This window comes from Artibeus jamaicensis, unplaced genomic scaffold (assembly GCF_021234435.1).
Source record: "Artibeus jamaicensis isolate MK-2021 breed Jamaican fruit bat unplaced genomic scaffold, CSHL_Jam_final contig_387, whole genome shotgun sequence".
NCBI lineage: Eukaryota > Metazoa > Chordata > Mammalia > Chiroptera > Phyllostomidae > Artibeus > Artibeus jamaicensis.
This window is the reverse complement of record NW_026521812.1, coordinates 22584347-22604314: the sequence shown is the minus strand read 5'-3', so window position 1 is coordinate 22604314 and position 19968 is coordinate 22584347. Positions and strand designations below refer to the sequence as shown.

The following is a 19968-nucleotide window of genomic DNA, read 5'->3' as shown; positions in this document are numbered from 1 at the left end:
AAAATGTTCAAAAAACTCTTACAGGTGGACTCTGGCTAGGTTTAAAAATGTGACAATAGGCAAATACATTCAAAACGGTTGCTCAAATAACTTGACTGGAGAGCAGTAGCGGAGAGTGCAGGCTGTGGTTTCTGCTCTGTGGTTACTGGTAGATGCTTGATTTTGCCGTGTGATTTAATAAATAACATAACTTGGGCAATGGACACAATGGCCAGGTGCTTTATGAAGCAGCGTGAAGCAGGGAAACAGCTGCGTGCGGGCGTGGGAAGGTGGTTATAGAAGGCTCCTGTGAGGTGTTGGGAGAAAAGGCCAGACACCAAATGGAAGTGTAGAAACTCTGTCTCAAACAACATGATATCATTTGTTCAAGGGGAGAACTTTGTTGTCATAGCCATAAACCGTTGGAACCTAAAGATAAGACGCAGCGATTATAGAACGTTGTAAGAGAGCCGCTGAAACAAATGAAGCTTTGTTTACCCAGTTTCATAGAAGTAAAAGCTATTATGTTAACAACCCATAACTTGTAATTTGAAATCTTAAAGTGCACAGTGAAAGTAAGCACTGGCATACTTGCCGACAGCGTAGTGAGTGTCCGCTGTCTCTTACTCTGGTACCTTTCACATGGAAGAACATTCTGACTGTATACCTTACACAGGTCTTTGGAGCAGCTACATGCTTATTTAGCTGTCATCCTAAACTATTCACCACTATCCGCTTGTAAAAATTGTGGTATGATATATGACTCAGAAAGCAATATTTCTTTGAAATAGTGTGTTCATTATTATTTAAATCCCCTTCCTTGATGATAATTGATCAATTGCTTTTGGTGAAACTGAGCATAAACCACAGGGAGGACTTCAAGTCCAAAGTTGTAAGTAGAGATAGCAGGATGTCAGCATGCTTGCCCAGTTCCCTTTCTGGCCCTGAACTTGAGGTGCCTTCTGGCCCAAGAGAGCCTCGGTGTGAGGCTGGAGGGCTCTGCCGGTGTAGCTGCCAGCTGCCCAGGGACTGCCTTTGATTTTCCATCCAGATCCTAGACATCCTGTCCATACAAAGCCAAAAAAATCAGTAAATCAAAGAGTGAGAGAAAGAAGGAAAATGGTATGAATTTGTTAATGCATTGCAGAGAAAGTATTATCTTGGTTATTAAAGGTGCCATTTAAATGAATTATATACATGGCACAATTTAACTATTTTAAGGCAAGAGGCTAAGTGGTCTGCGAGGCAGTGAATATGTTCTGGATGAAACATACATTTGGGTGAAGCCTTCTCTGAGACATTGACTGCCTTGCTGTATCAGGGCGAGACTCTCCAGGCTCCACTCCAGAGCGCAGAGACGGTCGGCTGTCCCTGCTGATTAACTATAAACCCATCAGGCCAGTCCATCAGGTTCAGCTTCCCATTTGCCTCCTGAATGTCCTGTAACATTCCAGGCAAGATGTTGTTTCCCTTCAGCCTTGATGATAGGGTTCTACGTAAATTTTTCAAAGACCATATGAAGTGCTGCTGAAAACAATCAGCAAAAAAACTAAAGGTATATAGGACTAGGAAGTTTTTAATAACTTCTTTCTGCCAACATTTAATCTATCAATTTAATGTAATAATTCAGGCATTTAAAATTATTTGTAGTTAAAAAATTCATTGAGCACAATGTTAGTTGTTCATTTAGTTTAGTAGAGGTCTGTCCTATCACTTTAATTTTACTCTTTATGTTGAAAAATCCTACAAAAATACATCAGTCTATATTCAGGTTTTTTTTTTTAGAGTATAAGGATATGTGCACTGTGAATGTAACTATACTCAGGAGGGGAAAACATTTAGCACCCTGTACAGAGGTAAAAAAAACAGAAAAGAAACACCGGTATGTCAACAGTGATTATATATAGTGGTAGTATTATGAGTGATTTTAAAACTTCTCTTTAATTTTTCAAATTTGCTTTAAATAAAAAAGACTACTATTTTTAGCATAAGAAAAATACCCCACTAAAGGAACCCACTTTGTGCCAGGGACGCTTGTCACTGGAATACGAGTGAATAGCGGAGCCCCTGCCCTCAGGGCTGGCACCGGGGCCAGAGGGACAGACAGTAAACACATGAAATGCCCAGTGGGCTGCTCTGTGCTGTGGGGAGAAAATAAACCGGAGGAAAGAAAATGGACAGTGGGGGGGGCTGTTTTATGTAAGGTAGTCTATATGCTTTGCATATAATTTAATATTTTATTAACTTTTCATGTCTCAAAGTCATAATTTTACAGTTATCAAAGATAAGTTATAACAATTTGCTCTGAATGTAAACTGACCTTATAGCAGACCTGGAAATTGTGAGTTATTTGTTGTTTTCTTTAATGAAAACTCTGACACTTTTTTCCCCCTTTGCTACTTTTCACTAAAAATATAAGACTTGGGTGTGTGGGGGTGGGGTTAGTTGTATTCATTCATTTATTCAACAAGTTTTATTACGTATGCAGCACACGCCGTGCACTACCATTGAAAGAGTAATAAATTATGATTTTGACCTCAGTGTCTCGCAACATCGTGGAAGATTGTTGACTAATTAAAATATATTCGTACGAACGTTAAGAACATTATATTTCCCACTGATGTAGATTTTTTTTATTTTTCTTTCATTTATTTTCTGGGTGCTCACACAATATTTTTTAAGCACCCAATCATTAAAAATGTGTTTAAGTTCCCGTTTTCGTTTTTCCTCCTGAGAACAGCAGGACTTTCCATTCTGCCTCACGTGATCGTTTCCGAGCTTCAGATGGGAATGTGCACGTGATCCCCTGGGAGCTTGTTAAAGTGCAGGTTCCGATTCAGTCCTGCTGGGTGGGGCTTCTGTGTTTCTAATATTGATCGGGTGATGCCAAGAGGAGCTGAATGACTTGTCTGAGAAGCGGACTCCTCAGTTGCAAAATGGGAATGACAACACCTAATGTGCAGGGTGGCTCTGGCGTAACAGGTAAAGGGCCCAGGCAGGGGCCAGATGGAAGCTGCTCCATGGAGAACGCCCTCCTCCCTCCCCCCTCCAGGTGGGGCTGATTGTATTCATCACTGAATCTCCTGGAGCAGACGCACAGTGCCCGGTGCACAATGGGCGGTTGGTAATATTTATGAATCAAACACAAGACGAGTCTTTAAAAAAATATGGCTGACAAATTCCATTCTCTTTTTTAAACTAACTGAAACTCATTAATAAACAATATTAAAGATAATTTGAAAGATATTTTTAAATGATAAAATAATGACTTATGCCTTCCTTTTCAAACAGGTAGATTTATTTGCTCCGATGACCTTAATCCTACAAACCTATTTTATATTCTTGCAATGAGGGAATGTAATATTTCTATTTTATAATAGAAATATAAATAGTTTATAAATGTCTTTTTTAAAACATAGTGTTCACAGTTATAGTTTTTGTGAATGCTTATTATGAATAGTACTGATGTTCCACTATTTATCAAATTATTTCCTAACATTGGGATTTTTCAGATTTTTAGGATATTGGATATTTAGGATTTTCTTTTTAGTTTTTAGTACTTTAATTTTTTTTTAAAAAACAGCTAATTAAGATGATTCAGTCAGTCCTCCTATACTGTGCCTTTAAAAAATGTATGAGGTCTGTCCAGAAAAAGTCTACTCATTGTTAATATAATGAGAACACTTTGCAGGACGTTGGTATAACTTGGTAGCCAAGAAATAAGGGACTGGAATGCACACATGTGAACAATGATGACTTCACTGTACTAGTCAGTGGGGGTGGTGGATGCCATTGAGTGAGCATGTGTACTGTGTGGCCATCACATTCAAAATGACCAAGTGAGTAGAGCAATGAATCTGCATCAAATTTTGTGTTAAGCTTGAACATTCCTCTGCAGAAACTATTTGATGATGCAGAAGGCCACAGCTATGGGCAACTGGTGATTGGCAGCTTCATCACAACAATACATATTTCACACAGAGTTTTTTGTGAACCATCAAATCACCCAGGTGACTCAGCCCCCCTATAGCCCAGATTTGGTCCCTGGGACTTCTGGCTTTTCCCCAAACTAAAATTACCTTTGAAAGGGAAGAGATTTCAGACCATCAATGAAATTTGGGAAAATATGATGGGGCAGCTGATGGTGACTGGGAGAACTGTGTAAGGTTCCAAGGTGCCTACTTTGAAGGGGACTGAGGCATTTTTGTCCTATGTACAGTGTTTCCATCTCTTGTATCTAATATGCCATGGCTGGATACTTTCTAGACAGACCTCGTATACTTCCTTATTGCCCCTATGTTTAATCTACTTGAATTTTTTTCTGTGATTTAGAAGGTAATTTTAAACTTTGGACATTAATTGTCATTATCTCAAAGCATTCCAGAAATAACCTTAAAAATAAATAAATGTATATATATATTACCTGATGAGAGAATGAGTTTTTAATTTTCTTTTATACAAATGATAAAAAAATCATACTTTCCTCCTTTCTTTTCTATCTTTCACCTCCACTATGTTTTTTAAGGTAGTTTAATCTGAAATTTTGGTATCCATCTTTCCTTACTTTTGTGTTTTAAAGCAATTACTCCATTTAATTAAATTTATCAACATTACCCTCCCTTTTTCCTCATATACTCTTTAAAAAGTAAGTAGTAATCTCACATATAAGCATGAGCTTTATAAAGTAAAAAAATAAACATTATTAAACTGTGCTAATTCTAAATATCATTTATATTAGATAATTGGCAAATAAGTGGCCAAAACTTTTGAAAGTTAATTTATGTAGAGCTTTTCTTTATGTTTTAAAAATACTCTTGCTCCACTTTTAAAATAATGTTTGTGTTTAAAAATTATGGCATACCTTTACTTCCCTCCATGACAGAAATGTCTTTTTCTCTGCAGTTTAAAGTGAGTAGAAAGAATCTCCTTAATGTCTGCAAACTTATATTTAAAATTAGCAGAAATGAGAAGAATGATTCTCTGATTCAAAATGACAGCATTCTGGGTGAGTATCATTCAGCACTCCCACTGACCAAATGTTGCACTTGAGTGCAAAGTTAAAATTAAGGATATGTGGAATATTTTATTTCCTAGTATTAAGTGGAAGTTATATGATATTTTTACTCTGTCCTTCTCTGTGTTTTCCACATTTCATTTAATGTATCCTTTGGAAGCTAGGAGGACAGTCTGCTATTTTTTGTGATGCTTGTAGTATATGTGACTTTGCAAAGTGTTCCTTGTTTAAAAATTCGTTTCCTGGTCTTGGTTTTACTATTAGAAAAATAAACACACCACATATAATAGCATTTAACATAATTGAAATTTGTATCTCTTGATATAGTAAGAATGACTAAAACTTGGAAGACTTCTATAACTGTTGTAGAAATTTGACATCAAAGTGTCTCAAATGTGTTTCAAATATGTAGATAGAGAAATTTTACTATATTGTAACTACCTAGCTAATGAGATCTAATTCTTGATATGTCCTTAGATAACTGAGATGCTTAAATTGTTACCTAAATAGAAGTCTTTTATGAAACAGCATTGCTGATCTGAAGGAAGGCAGCAGGGCAATACTTCGAGTCCTCTTTTTGAAACGCAGGGCAGATGGTCTTCCACTTTTTTCTACCCCAATAAACAGGGATAGACCCAGTCAAACACTGAATCAGCTCTTTGAAAGTTGTACACTAAAAACAAAGATTCTGATAAATGATCATACTGACATTAATAAAGTAAAATATGAGAGAGGCATAAAAACCTTATCAGAGTTGCTTGGATTACTCCTAAAACCTGGTAATAGTTTTTGGATGGATGTTCTTAAGTCGTTTTGGGAAAGGGTGGATATTATATCTGAAGAATTCCTTTCTACTGTGATCAAGATTTGTTAAAAGGTCCCATCTCGATTAATTTTCCATTCATACAGCAACTGGTATACTCTTAATGGTTTGTTGAAATGTAACTCTTAAATTGCTTTAATAATTAGTTATTCTATAATAATTCAAAATGTGCGTAATCAAAATGAAGGTTGGTAAATGTTAGTAAGAGACAAGGGTTAGCATTTGAAGAATACTTTCTTATTTATATATTATGGCCCATCCTTTTACTGCCATTGCTATTATGAAGATTTAGCTAAAAGTAGGTTTTCCTCTTTATACTAATCAATAAGCCCTAACAAGCATTTAACTCTAGGTTCTGACTAACGTTCTACAAATTGTATTTGATGTTCACATACAAACACTTTAATATACCTCTGTCCAGCTGATAGAATTACACATTTGTAATAATCCATCTTTTTGACAGAATCATTATTGGAGGTCCTGAGAAGGGAAGACTTGCCAACTAACACTGAAGCTTTTTTATACTGTATGGGGGCTATCAAATTCATTTCTGGAAATCCAGGATTTCTTAATGAAATGGTCAGCAAAGGTGCTGTGGAAATATTGATGAATTTGATAAAGCAAATAAATGAGAACACCGAGAAACACAGTACATGTTTGCCTAATTCAGGCCACTTGTTAGTCCAAGTAAGTATTTTACTTCAAGAGGTGAAATGTGTAAAATTAGTTTTCATGTCACCTAGTAACAGTTACCTGCCAGGTGACTGTAACAGGTAACAGGTGGGCTGCTGCCTACAGCCAGGCGGGGTGCCTGGTCTGGGGGACCAAGGGCAGCAGCCGGTGCCCCACCTCCTCCCCTCGTAGGCCCATTTCCCCTGGAAAGGCTCTTCCAGGCCTGTTCATGGAGCAGCTGTCCACGCAGCTTGCAGACAAATTTTCCACTACCCTGCAGAGAAAGAAGGGCTGGAAGCATGAAAAAGCAGCACCTCTTTGGAAAACAATTGCATGTTATAATCAGAATTATAATTATATGGAGATTGTTCGTGACGATGGGTGGTAAATGTCATGAATCTCATATCCACAATGAAAAACAGAAAGTTAACGAGATGGAGTGGATAGCTGTCGAGGGCACGTGTCGATGGCATGCAGGCCTGAGAGCACAGGAACGCAGGGGAGGAAACCGAACACATGCAATGGGACCAGGGCAGGGAGAAGAAATGCGTTGTGTGTTAGTTTTCTTACTTCTCCTGTGGCAGATTAAATTTCATGGTTAAATTATTTTCATTGGAGCTGCTTCAGCTCTCATATTCTTTTTTAGATGAGATTTTACTCTTTAATAGCGTTTGTATGTCAGATAATAGCATCTTTGATGTCATAATTAATGAGATTTGAAATGTGCTTGTCAATTAATGAGGATTGATTAAGTGCTCAGAGCCCTCAAAGTCCTTGGGGAAATGTGTTAAAAATTAGATCTCGGCCCTGGTATAAAGATGCTTAAAGTGTTTATGATGATTATTAATTTTGGACTTGCAGTTTGTCTCCATTTTGAAGATTGTAGAAACCTCTTTGTCACAAATGATTCAAAATTCTGCTGGATGTGCCATCTTTTGGCTAGGAAGGCTTAAGAAACATCATATTCACACTGCCAATGTTACTATTTAGTTATTCAGATTTTTCCTCAGTGAATATTATTTTGGTTATATAGTTATCCTTTTTGTTAAAATGCAAAAAAAGTATATGGAAAAGCATAAAAATAAAACAGCTTTTATTTGCTCCCTGAGATAACAACATACCTCCAACATTTTAGTATCCATTCTTTGAAGCATTTCTATGCACGTATATGCTTACATGTGTATTTATATGTAATTCTTGCTTTTTATCATAGAACCTGTTTTTTAATAGTTGTGCTTGCTTGTTTTCCATCATTTTTTTCCCTCCTCATTTCTCCTCCGGCCCACCCAGTTAGCCATCTCTGTTCACACTGATGCCCTCAGCACCTTTTGTTATACTCATAGGTTTTTCAAAAACAGTGTAGAAATGCCCTTGTCTTTCTCACTCAGCAATAGTAAAACCCCTTTGAGTCAATTCCATAGATTTACTTTATTCTTTTTGATGGTAGCATAATATTCTGTGACTAGGCCATACCTCAAATAATTAACCATTCTCCTGTTGAGATATTCACTCTGTTTTTAGTTTTGATTCAATAACTCCTGGGATTCTTGTCTAATTTAAAACATCTTTTTTCAACTTATTTATGTATTTATATTTTGTAATAAAATGAATTATAAAATCATAAATAGTAAAATATAAATGTTTATATAATTAAATATAAATGTTTATACATTCACATACATAATGCATTGGAAATAGCTTTTTTAAAAATATATTTTATTGATTATGCCATTACAGTTGACCCATTTCCCCCCCTTCATTCCCCTCCACCCTGCACACCCCCTCCCACCCACACCCCCTCCCTTTAGTTCATGTCCATGGGTTGTAAATATAAGTTCCTTGATTTCTAAATTTTCATATACTATTCTTAACCTCCCTCTGTCTATTTTGTACTGACCATTTATGCTACTTATTCCCTACCTTTCCCTCTTCTATCTGCCTACCACTCCCCTGCTGATGACCCTCCATGTGATCTCCATTTCTGTGATTCTGTTCTTGTTCTAGTTGTTTCCTTAGTTGTTTTTTTTTTAATTTTAGGTTTGGTTGTTAATAGTTGTGAGTTTGTTGTCATTTTACTGTTCATATTTTGATCTTCTTTTTCTCAGATAAGTCCCTTTAACATTTCATATGCTAAGGGCTTGGTGATGATGAACTCCTTTAACCTTACATTATCCAAGAAGCACTTTATCTGCCTTTCCATTGTAAATAATAGCTTTGCTGGATAGAGTAATCTTGGATGTAGGTCTTTGGATTTCATGACTTGGAATACTTCTTTCCAGCCCCTTCTAGCCTGCAAGGTTTTTTTGAGAAATCAGCTCACAGTCTTATGGGCACTCCTTTGTAGGTAACTGTCTCCTTTTCTCCTGCTGCTTTTAAGATTCTCTCCTTATCTTTAATCTTGGTTTATGTAATGATGATGAGCCTAGGTGTGTGCTTCCTTGGGTCCAACTTATTTGAGACTCTCTGAGCTTCCTGGACTTCCTAGAAGTCTATTTTCTTTGCCAGATTAGAGAAATTCTCCTTCATTATTTGCTCAAATAAGTTTTCAATTTCTTGCTTTTTCTCTTCTCCTTCTGGCACCACTATGGTTTGGATGTTGAAACATTTAAAGTTGTCCTACAGGTTCCTAAGCCTCTCCTCATTTATTTGAATTTTTATTTCTCCATTCTGTTCTGATTGAATGTTTATTTCTTCCTTCTGGTCCAAACCATTGATTTGAGTCCTGGTTTCCTTCCCATCACTGTTGGTTCCCTGTAACACTTTCCTTTTCATAGCCTTCATTTTTTTCCTCTATTTTGTGGCTAGACTCAAGAGTGTTAGTCACAAAAGTTTTAGGAAAAATGTGTTTTTTCCTGTATAGTCTGACTACACTATACTGTGAGTATCCCGATTGCCAGTGTTTTGAACTGGGTATCTGATAGGTTGGCTATCTCTTTGTTGCTTAGTCGTATTTTTTTCTGGAGCTTTGATCTGTTCTTTCATTGGGGCAATTTTTTTGGTCTTGGCGTGATGTTAGGTAGTAAGGGGTGGAGCCTGAGGTGTTCGGTGGGGCGGGCCAGCCCCCACGTCCCTGCGTTTGTGACGCTGTGCGTTGGGGAGGGGTCCGGGAGGGAACACAACGGCTTGTTCCGCTCTCTGCTGGATTTCAGTCACTTCCGGGGCTACGCACAAGCAAGATGGGCCCTTCTGGCGCTGATTCCCAGGTGGGTGGGTTTGTGTGTGTTCTAGGACCCTGTGGGTCTCTCCAATGACCTCTCCTGTGGGGCTGAGAGTTACTCCTAACACCACAATTCCCATGGATGTTTTTAGTCAGAGTTTTTGAGGCTTTATTTCCCAGTGCTGGGTCCCTGGGTTGCGCGGTCTGTCTCGCTGCCCAGTTGCTCCTCCTGGTTTAGCCGCAAGGGAATGTGGGACAGCCCAGTCCACCAGCCGCTGCCTTGCCACGAGTCCTCTCCGCCCGGCTGCTCATCGCCACCTCTCCTACAGGTCTGGATGAATGTTTCTTCTTTAACTCCTTGATTGTCAGACTTCTATACAGTTTGATTTTTATGGCAGTTCTGGTTGTTGTTTGTTTTTAAATTTGTTGTCCTTCCGTTTGTGTGATGAGGCACACTGTGTCTGCCTATGCCTCCATCTTTGGAAAGAGCTTTTTAAAATCAGACTCTCTCTATATATGTGTGTACACAAATATATAATAGACTATATATCTGTGTCTATAATATATATAAAGTAGACTGTGTGTCTATACCTCTATATATCTGTGGATAGATAGATAACCTGGTTTAAAAAGAGCTCTTTTCAACCTATTTTTATATATACTATTGTGTATTTTATTTATAATCATATAAAGTTATATATTTTGTATTTATATAAATATATTTGCATAATTTATACATTTAAATATATAAATTTATTTAAATTTGTGTTTATTATTTATCTGTACATAATAAAATATATAACTATATAATATATAGGAGCATTGAGTATATCAAATCAAGAGCTAGGACCTCTGGTAAACTAGCAAGTACAGCGTTCTTCTCCCCGCGTTCCTTTTTTCTTTCCTTCTTCTCTCACCTCGGCATCATCCAGTGCACACTAACTCATTAGATCAGATGCCCCTTTCCTTTCCTCATATGCGTGCACCCTTCTAGGGCACTGTGGCGTGGTGCCCTGCAGTAATGTCTTCCTCACTGCCCACCAGATCTCACCAGGCACTGTCATTGCCTCAAAAACTTTCTCTGAACCTGCCCGGCATCTGCTGCCCACGTGACTGAGTACTGTCCTGTGGGGGCCACTTTCCTCACAAGTCCCCCTGGCCACCATGGATGAAAGTAAATATGACTGGGACATAATGTGATCTGCTTGGGGAGGAGAGGTGGCCATTTTCCCAGAGGAAAAAGGCTGTGAGCAGTGGCCAGTTTGTCAGGAGAAAAAGGCGTGGAGCCCACTCCTCTAGGGCCTTTTATTGGGTTGTAATACAAAGGAATGCAGGACAGCAAGGATCAGACAGTAGATAACATTTCGAAGAAATCTGAAATCTCATTTCGAAGAAATGAGTCAGAGTCTGTCAGGAACAGAGTTTTCAGGTTTCCTGCTCGAACCCTTAACATATGAATGAAAGCACTCTTAGCAGAGCAGATTTCACAGGTTTATCAGGAAGTCTTTGTGATACCAGATTTTTCCCCAGGACATGCTCTAGCAAGGCAAGAAGCCGCACCTCTCCCAACAGGTATTCAGGCTTAAGGGGATTAGAGCCAGGAAGTGCTTCTCCCAGAGAACATGAGGACTCAGGCTCAAGTTCTGAGCCTGAATGGGGGGGGGGGGGGTGGCAAGAGACTCCATTGCTTCCTCTGTTGCAGCCCCCCCAGTCCTTCCATGAAGGCCTCCCAAGTGATCAAGTCTGGCTTAGGTTGCGCCCCACTGTGAGGGGTCTTACCCGTCATTGACTTCTTACCAAGCTTTGGGGGCAGGGCGAGGAACTGAGGCAGCATTTGCTACCAGAGACAGGCTTTGTGTCCTGCAGCTCGCATTCCAAAGGTCGTCCCTCGCCCTTAGCCACTAGGGATCGAGATACAATTCCTAGAACCAGGCAGAGCGGTCTACAACACTGTCTCAGAGGCACAGTCAGCACCCCACCTCTGCATCCAGCAGAAGAGAGTGGAGCCTGGCCCATGGCCACCAACTGCCCTTTGCATCAACTCTACAATGTCACTATGTGTGTTTGTCTACAGATTTGGACAGGGAGGGGGTGTTGTTTAAGGGTGTTTCATTTGCAGAATCCCCTGAACTGGACATTCCATCATATATGTATAATTAAAACAAAGAAAAACGTTTGTATTACACGAATAAGAAGTAAGGGATGGGAGTAAAAAACAGAAAACTGTACTTGAACAACAATTAAAAAAATAAAAGAAGTAAGCAACAGGACTTCACTACAAGTGCAGATGGAAATCTCTACTCTGTGAGTGTGGAATACTGACTGGGTTTTGACCAGCCTGCTCATGTGCAGATTCAACCAGATCCATGCACAGAATTGTTTGCTTACACCAACTTTCAGAACCTAGTAATTCTAGCTCCTGAGGCATTTTTTTAAAAGGCAACTTTAATTGAAAAAATAAGTTATTTGTAGCCGTACTAATGGAACAATATATGTAAGCCAGGGAGAACATGGCAAGGCAGAAAAGATAAAGAAAGGCAGGCAACTTTGGACAGCCGGGACTTCTTGACCTTTATGACTTTCAACCCAGAGAACCTCAGAAGCTTTAGCCTCCTTTCTAGGGACCTCCTATTGTAAAACTTTGTGCATTCTAGCATCTGGCAGAGTGCTAGAGTCATCCTATTTCCCTAAAGCAGTCCCACTGGGGGCAATTGAATGAATGGAAAACATCTTAAGCTGGACCACGCAGGTTGTGTAGGATTTAGAGAAAGGGAAAGGGAATGGGACAAGGTGTTTTGGGGGGATACTGAAAAGGTTAAGTGGGTCGGTCCAGAGGGATTCTGTGGGTGAGGCATGCAGATGTGATTCAGAGGCTATGGTCCTGTGTCTCAAAGAGCAGCTGCAGAGTATGTCAGAGCAACAGGGAGCAACTGGAGGTCCATTTGTGGGAAGGAGAAAGCGAGATCAGAGTGGCAGAAAGATGAATGTGTACAAGATATTAAATGATAAAGACCAAAAGCTGAAAAGTGACAGAAGGAGGATGTGTTAGTGGTGTGAACAGATGGGAGAGTTAAGATCTCACAGGCAGAAGCCCCAATTAAGATGCATGGCTGCAGTTGTTAGATTTTAGACTGATTGTACTGGAGCTTAAAGGAGAGAGATCAAGGAATGTGTGCGAAAGGAAAGTTTCTCCTCAGTCTATGGGCAGATATTGCTTAGAGGAAATAAGACTGATGTGTTGTGATTTTAAAGGTTTTCTTCATGTTGTTATGTTTATGCATATGTATATATGTTTGTACACCATATATACATATGTTTATATATGTTTACTCATATATATGTTTGTCACCACTTGGCTGCCATCAAGAGACATTGGTAACAGAAGTGTTTGTGGAGTGGCTGCTCTGTGCCAGGTGTGTTCTGGGTGCTGAACAGGATAATGGAGGACAAGGCAGCTGCCAGTAGGTGCTGACTTTTTGGTGATCTTCATGTCTAGGTAACAGTATTCTGATGCCTTATTCTTCTACCAAGCCATGGTACTTCCACATGTCCAATGCTGCATTCAGTTCTGCCTGTCAGATACCTAATAGTATTTTGAGATGGTTGAAAGGATCATTGTTGATGCTCAGAGGAACTGAGGGGCCACCACCTGTGACCCAAGTGGAAGCATTAACACCCCCAGTCTGGCAAGTCCTGAGACATGAGTATATCTGTAAAGAGAGTAAAGATTAAACTGTGCAGGTTCACAGAATTTCAGCATTCTAGAATTTTGGGAGAGCTCTCTGAAACTTGGAAAAAGAGAAACACAAGCCAGGAGAAAAGCAAGCCCCCCAAAGTGCCAGTAGTAAGTTAAACCCAAAGAGGTGACTGATGGGAATAGAGATTTGTCTTCATTGATCTAGAATGGATTATCCTGAAGTGTTGGGGTTCCTTTCCGACCTGGAAAGGCTGACAGTCAGAAGGCATAACAGGAGCGAGGACATTTGCTGGAGGTACCTCCATCAGGAAGTCTGTGGGCTCCGCCCAGCCCCCTTTCTGGGGAGTAGAGAACAGCCTTCTGTATGTATTATAATTGCAGCCAATCCCAATTCCCCTGGTACTTCATTTGTACTTCATTTGCCTCTTGAGAACATTATGTATAAAGTTGCTTTACTGTAATTGTAGAAAATCTCAAGGTACTTACACTTATAGTTGGATAATTTATATAATGTAACTATTAAAACCCAGATTGACTAGAACATTCCTATTTTTTATTATTCTTTTGTATTTCCAATCTTCTTTTCTTAACAGTCTGACTCATATGATTTCAAGTTCAATCCTTAGAGACATACATTCTTTCCCTGCTCCAAATACGTGTTTTTTTTTAAGTTAAAACCATTCCGTAGCTCCCCACTCAGCATTGTTTGCTTTTCCTCCTCTTGTATCTGTCTCACTTCTCTGGCCTCTAAGCCTGCAGAGGGCCCTTCAGATCTGGATCTTTCCCCCCATTGTTCAGCATGTCTCCATCATCTTCTCCTGTTCCCTAAGTGGGAATTTCTTGGAAGGCCAGTCCTCAGACGTTTGTCAAGCCCCCTTCCATTCCTTTGCTTTGGCTTGAGTTTAGGCACAAGAAAAGTGAATTAAACAAAGAGAGGTGACTTTGAGCCTGGGTCTTTTAGAAAGTAATATAATTGTTAAAAATTAAAGAGTTATACAAGGAAGTTATTTGGTGAGAGGAGAGAAGGAAATAATGCAGTTAGTCTCAACATAAAACTTTAATGTGCCCACAGAATAGCCAAGTGGGACTGTCTGGTAGGCAGTTTGAGGTGTGATTTGACGCTTAGCAGAGAAAGTGAGGCTGGAGGAGACTGCAGGGTCATCAGTGTGGAGGTAGGAGTTGAAGTCCAGCAAGACAATGAGATTGTCCCAGGGGAGAGTATGTAAAAAGAATAGAGAGGGCCAGGAACAGACTCTGCAAAGCGTCCGAATTTGTGGATTGGGAAGAAGAAGAAGAAGTGATCAGAAAATTAAGAAAGGATGATGATGTTTGAGAGAGTAGAGGTTTTAAAAGCAAGGATTGGTCAGCCTTGGCAAATACTGTGGAGAGCACACAGAGGATGAATTCTTTACTTTTTTTATTTTTTAAAATTACAGTTTACATTAATAAGTAGTTTGTATTAGCTTCAGGTATATAATATATTGATTAGACAATCATATACTTTGCAAGTATTCGCCCCAATATTTCCCATACCCATCTGGCACCATACACAGTTATTGCAATACTGTCAACTCTATTCCCTATGCTGCACTTTACATCCCATGACTGTTCTGCGGCTGCCACTTTGTGCTCCTCAACCCCTTCACCTTTTTACCCGGTCCCCTTACACTCCTCCCATCTGGCAACCATCAATCTGTTCTTTGTATCTATGAGTCTGTTTCTATTTTTTTTTTATTTTGTTCTTTAGAGTCCACATGTAAGTGAAACCATATGGTATTTTTACTTCTCTGACTAACTTATTTCACTTAGCATATTACCGTCTAGGTCTAATCATGCTGTTGCAAATGGTAAAATTTTATTCTCTTTTTATGGCGGAGTAATATTCCATTGTTTATGTGTACTCTAACTTCTTTATCTACTCATCTCTCCGTGGGCACTTAGGCTGCTTCCATAGCCTGGCTATTGTAAATACCACTGCAGTGAATACAGGGGAACATATATTCTTCTGAATCAGTATTTTGGGTTCCTTCAGATATGTCCCCAGAAGTGGAATCACTGGGTCACATGGCAGTTACTTTTTTAATTATCTGAGGTAACTCCATACTGCTTTCCACAGTGGCTGCACCAGTCTGCATCCCCACCAGCAGAGCACAAGGGTTCCACATCCTCCCCAGCACTTGTTGTTTGTTGATTTAATGATGGTGACCATTCTGACAGATGTGAGGTGATCTCTCACTGTGGTTTTAATTTGCATTTCTCTGATGATTAGTGACTTCAAACATCTCTTCATATATCTATTGGCCATCTGTATGTCGATTTAGGTCCTTTGCCCATTTTTTAATTGGATTGTTTGTCTTCCTGATGTTGAGTTGTATAAGTTCTGTACAAATTTTGGGTATTAAACCCTGAGATGTATCAGCAAATATGGTCTCCCATTCAGGAGGTTGTCTTTTCATTTGGTTGATGGTTTCCTTTGCTGGGCAATAAGGTTTTCCTCTGACGTGGTCCCGCGTGTTTACGTTTTCTTCTGTTTCCCTTGCCCAAGGAGACTGGTCAGTAAAAACATTGCTGATACTTCTCTGATACTCAGAGAAATGTCTGAGATTTTACTGGGAGGGGAGTGTTACGTCAGCAAGACGGAATTCTGGGTAGTTATTCTCTGCTGTATGGATTTGGGGGACTTAAGTGAGGCCTTTGACCGAAGTCTGGGGACTCAGTTAAACAGTGATTTAAATATTACTAATTAAGAATTGCACCAAGGTGATTTGGGTCTTTTAAATCATGCTTTATTTATATTTAATAGTTTCAAAATGTAAAGATTAACAAATGTGTGTTTCGTTAATTAAATATTATGAGTATACACAAATAAGCCGGAAAGTATGTTAATTCTCATTTTCTGGCTTAACCTGCCCCTGGGAAGCCTGCCTCGCTTCAGACCATGAGATCAGAACCACAGCAGTAACTTCCACCTGATGGAGCCCAGCTCTGGTGTGTGGAGGAAATAAACTGTACACCTGTAAAGTGGGAGCAAATATTCTCATGATTATATTTCTTAAATTCATACAGATAATCTTATTGGAGATTTGATCATTAAACAGAAAAAAAATCTAAAGCATCTCTTTTGAAGATTTGGCTTGAATAGCAAGCAGCGGATGAGGCCATGTATTTTCTGATTGCTGTACTTGAGGCATATAATTTATTACAATGCAATGAAATGCTCAGATCTGATATGTTTGATGAGTTTTGACAAAAGCATACAGCCATGTAATCCACACGCCTATCGAGATGCAGAAGGTTTCTCAAAACCTTCCTCCCACCTCTTGCCGGTTAATTCCCATTCTCCCACTCCCTGCCCCCACCAGAGGGAACCATTTTTCGGATCCCTTTCACCATAGATAAGCTCTGCTGCTCTAGAATTTCATATAAATGGAATGTACAGCATGTACTTTTTCATGTCTGCCTTTTTTTAACTTCCATTTTAAACTAAATATAGATTCACAACATGTTGCAAAAATAGTGTAGAGCAGTCCTGTGTACCCATCACCCAGCTTCTGCCGTAATTATAGCATGTTACTAAAATAAGGATAAAAGTGATGGCTGCAACATGATTATTTTGGCTTATTTTGCTCATTAGCATATATGTTGAGATTAGATGAACAATTTTTTTTTGGTCACAATTTTTGGTATTGTTTATTAGGCTTGCCAATGTTCTAATGATGTACTTGTCAGTGGGAACAGGACAGCTGTTTACTACCTACGAAGTTTCCCACATGCCTGTAAAGGGCACCCAGCAGCCTCTCCCCCGAATAGGAGGGGAAGCAGTTGGAGCCTCACCCTTTCTTGGGGAGGGGCTACCTGTCGGCAACTCCCTTTACTTCAGATTCTCCAGAGACAGCATGTCTGAAGACTCGGGGAGACCCAGAGGCCCCAAACGTAGAATGCATGAGGTTTTGAACTGGGAAATAAGAGGAAAAACTAATGCGGAAGAGGAAGGGGAGAAAGCTGTCACCATGGCTGGAGCATTGTAGCTTCAGCTGCAGCAGGCATGCCTTCTTCCCCTGAGCCCCCAAATCAGATTTGTCCATGCAGTCACAGGCCACTGCCACCCCTGGAGGGGCAGGGGACACCTGTAGTGGCCAAGAGGATTGTGCTGCAGAAAGTCTCCTCACAAGGAAAGAACGGAGAGTGGGAAATACATATTCCTACTCCTGCAGTTTCTGGGGAGAGCCATTGCAGTCAGTTGCTGCCATATCAGCTACAGCCTCATCTCTTCCTTGTAGACATATTAGTGTGGCAATAGAGAAACATCACTACCTTTAACATGTGATTGTGAAAATCAGTGTTATTACTTGGTCATTCTTATGTGTGACTTTCAGACTCATTTTCCTGCATTGGCCTTCAATACAGTTTATATGACATTCAAATTTTCAGCTACACTGATACATTTAATAGCCACAACTAGGAAAATCAGCTACCTCCTCACTTTTCCAACATAACTGACCTAGGGGCAGTAAGTGGAGAAATAATAATAAACATGGGCAGACATTAAACAGAGTCTCAAAGTAGGACACGGAGGGTTTGAGGAGGAGAGAAGCACTTCCTGCCGACGCAGGACAACCCACGGAAGGAATGCGCCAAACAGGCTCTGTAGCCGGGCACCAAACGTTATAGAAGATTCTGAGGTGCTTTTACTTCCACATGCATGTATCTTAACTCCGGTGAAACGCTTAGGAATTTTGGGTGCTAGTGGTTTCATGTGTATAGTAGCATCTTGTCACTGGTTTCTTTTTTGTCAGCCAGAACTGTATAATCATATATGAGACAATACGAAACTTCTTGGGTTACCACATAGGCTCTGGTTTGGCATATATGTGGTCTCAGCTAGGCACAAATCCAAAAAGTGAATGTGCTTTTATTAATAGAGGGACATGATTTTGTTGAGGTTGGAGAATGGTGTGGCTTTGGTCTTAAATCATTTGACACTGTTTGTGGTCTCTGGCTGCTGTGTTTATTCTTTCACATCAGTGGGAAGTGAACCATTTTGCAGTTAGCAGTTAAGTTCAGATAAGGCTCAAGGGGTTTGGGTTATAGTTACTCCAGATGATCAAGGAATAAAATGCTGTTAGAGACAGCCAAAAGGGTGGGGGAGACAACAGACAAGGAGTTGGGGCCCCGGATACTCACCTTCCTGGGTGCTGGTAAACTCTCTGGGCTTTCTCACCTGAAAAATGGGGCTCACCCTGGCTGGTGTGGCTCAGTGGATTGAGTGCTGGCCCGCAAACCAAGGGGTCACCAGTTCCATTCCCAGTCAAGGCACATGCCTGGGTTGCAGGCCAGGTCCCCGTTGGGGGAGTGCGAGAGGCAACTGATTGATGTATCTCTCGTACATCGATGTTTCACACTTTTTCCCTCCCTTCCCCTCTCTCTAAAAATAAATAAATGTATATATTTTTAAAGTGAGGCTCATAATACCATTTTTTCTGCCTCCTAGGGTTGGTTTAGGGAGCAAATGAGATCAAGCACATGAGATAGCTTTATGAACCATGAAGTGGTTGCTCAAATCCTTTTCATATAACATTCAATGTATAAAAATAAATAAAACTAAATCTTGATGCTGATTTTGGTAGAGGAAGGAAAACAACTTTCAAACTGTTAATGGCACAGTTTTCAATTGTATTATGTTCAAAGATTTCTTTGAAAGCTGGTTTTTGGAAACTGGGAAAACATTTCTCCAACAAACAATGTAATGATGGATGGTGAAGTTTTCAGACTAGCCAAAAAGCCTTTTTAATTTCTGATGTACCTAAGCAGGAGCTCTGTGGGGGCCTGTGAGCTACAGGCTCCTCTGCTCTGGGGCAGCTCTGATGGCTGAATGTCTTCTGGGGAAGAATCTGGTGAGTTCTCTGGAGACCAGGAACTCTGATGGAGGAATAGTGCGAAAGAAAGAGAGAGGGTCACCCACTGGGGAAATGAGCAGTACGTGGGGGCTCAGGTGGGCCAACCAGCCCTCCCCACCGGTGCCCACCCCAGTGCGTAGAGAATGCTGGGGACGGAGCCACACCTGCTGGGTCTGTGTCGTCATTCATCAGTCAGTCCACTGTTCTGAATCAGAAGGGCTTCATATTTGAAGATTTCTCATGTTCACTAAGGTTTTTCAATTAATACTTGAAAACTAATCAAAATTGAAAATCAAGTACTTATAGTCGATTGGAAAAAATAGATGCTAAATCTTTTGCCTTCTAATTTTGGTGTCTTAAAACACTGTTTTAGCCTTTATAAATTATCTAATCACTTCTTAATTTAATTTCCCCTTTAAAATGGGTTCTCCTAATATGGAGTGCACAGTGAGAACTTTGAGGCTCAATGAATTCAATGTGCGATAGGACAGCTCGGCCGAACTTCACCAGGCATTTTACTTGCACATTCTGCCTGGGGGAAAGAATTAGTAATACCTCCTCTTACGTCAAGAAATCTGGGGAAATACAGAAAGAAAGAGCTGCCTCGAAGTGAATACCATAAAATAGTAGAGGCCAGCTCAGTCATTTTTCAACAGATAAGTAACCAGAATCACACTGGAATGTTTCTTCCTTGACATGTACCAAAAATTTAGGTCCCCTTTTGATTTA

General features: G+C 39.9%; 1 protein-coding gene across 1 annotated transcript in view; it reads left to right on the top strand.

Moving 5' to 3' along the window:
• ARMC2 (armadillo repeat containing 2) overlaps nucleotides 1-19968 on the top strand; it is a 99854-nt gene that overhangs the window by 43281 nt on the left and 36605 nt on the right. The window contains exons 10-11 of the mRNA XM_053664729.1: nucleotides 4882-4984; nucleotides 6280-6503. Coding sequence (XP_053520704.1) covers nucleotides 4882-4984; nucleotides 6280-6503 — 327 coding nt within the window. The remainder of the gene's footprint in view (nucleotides 1-4881; nucleotides 4985-6279; nucleotides 6504-19968) is intronic.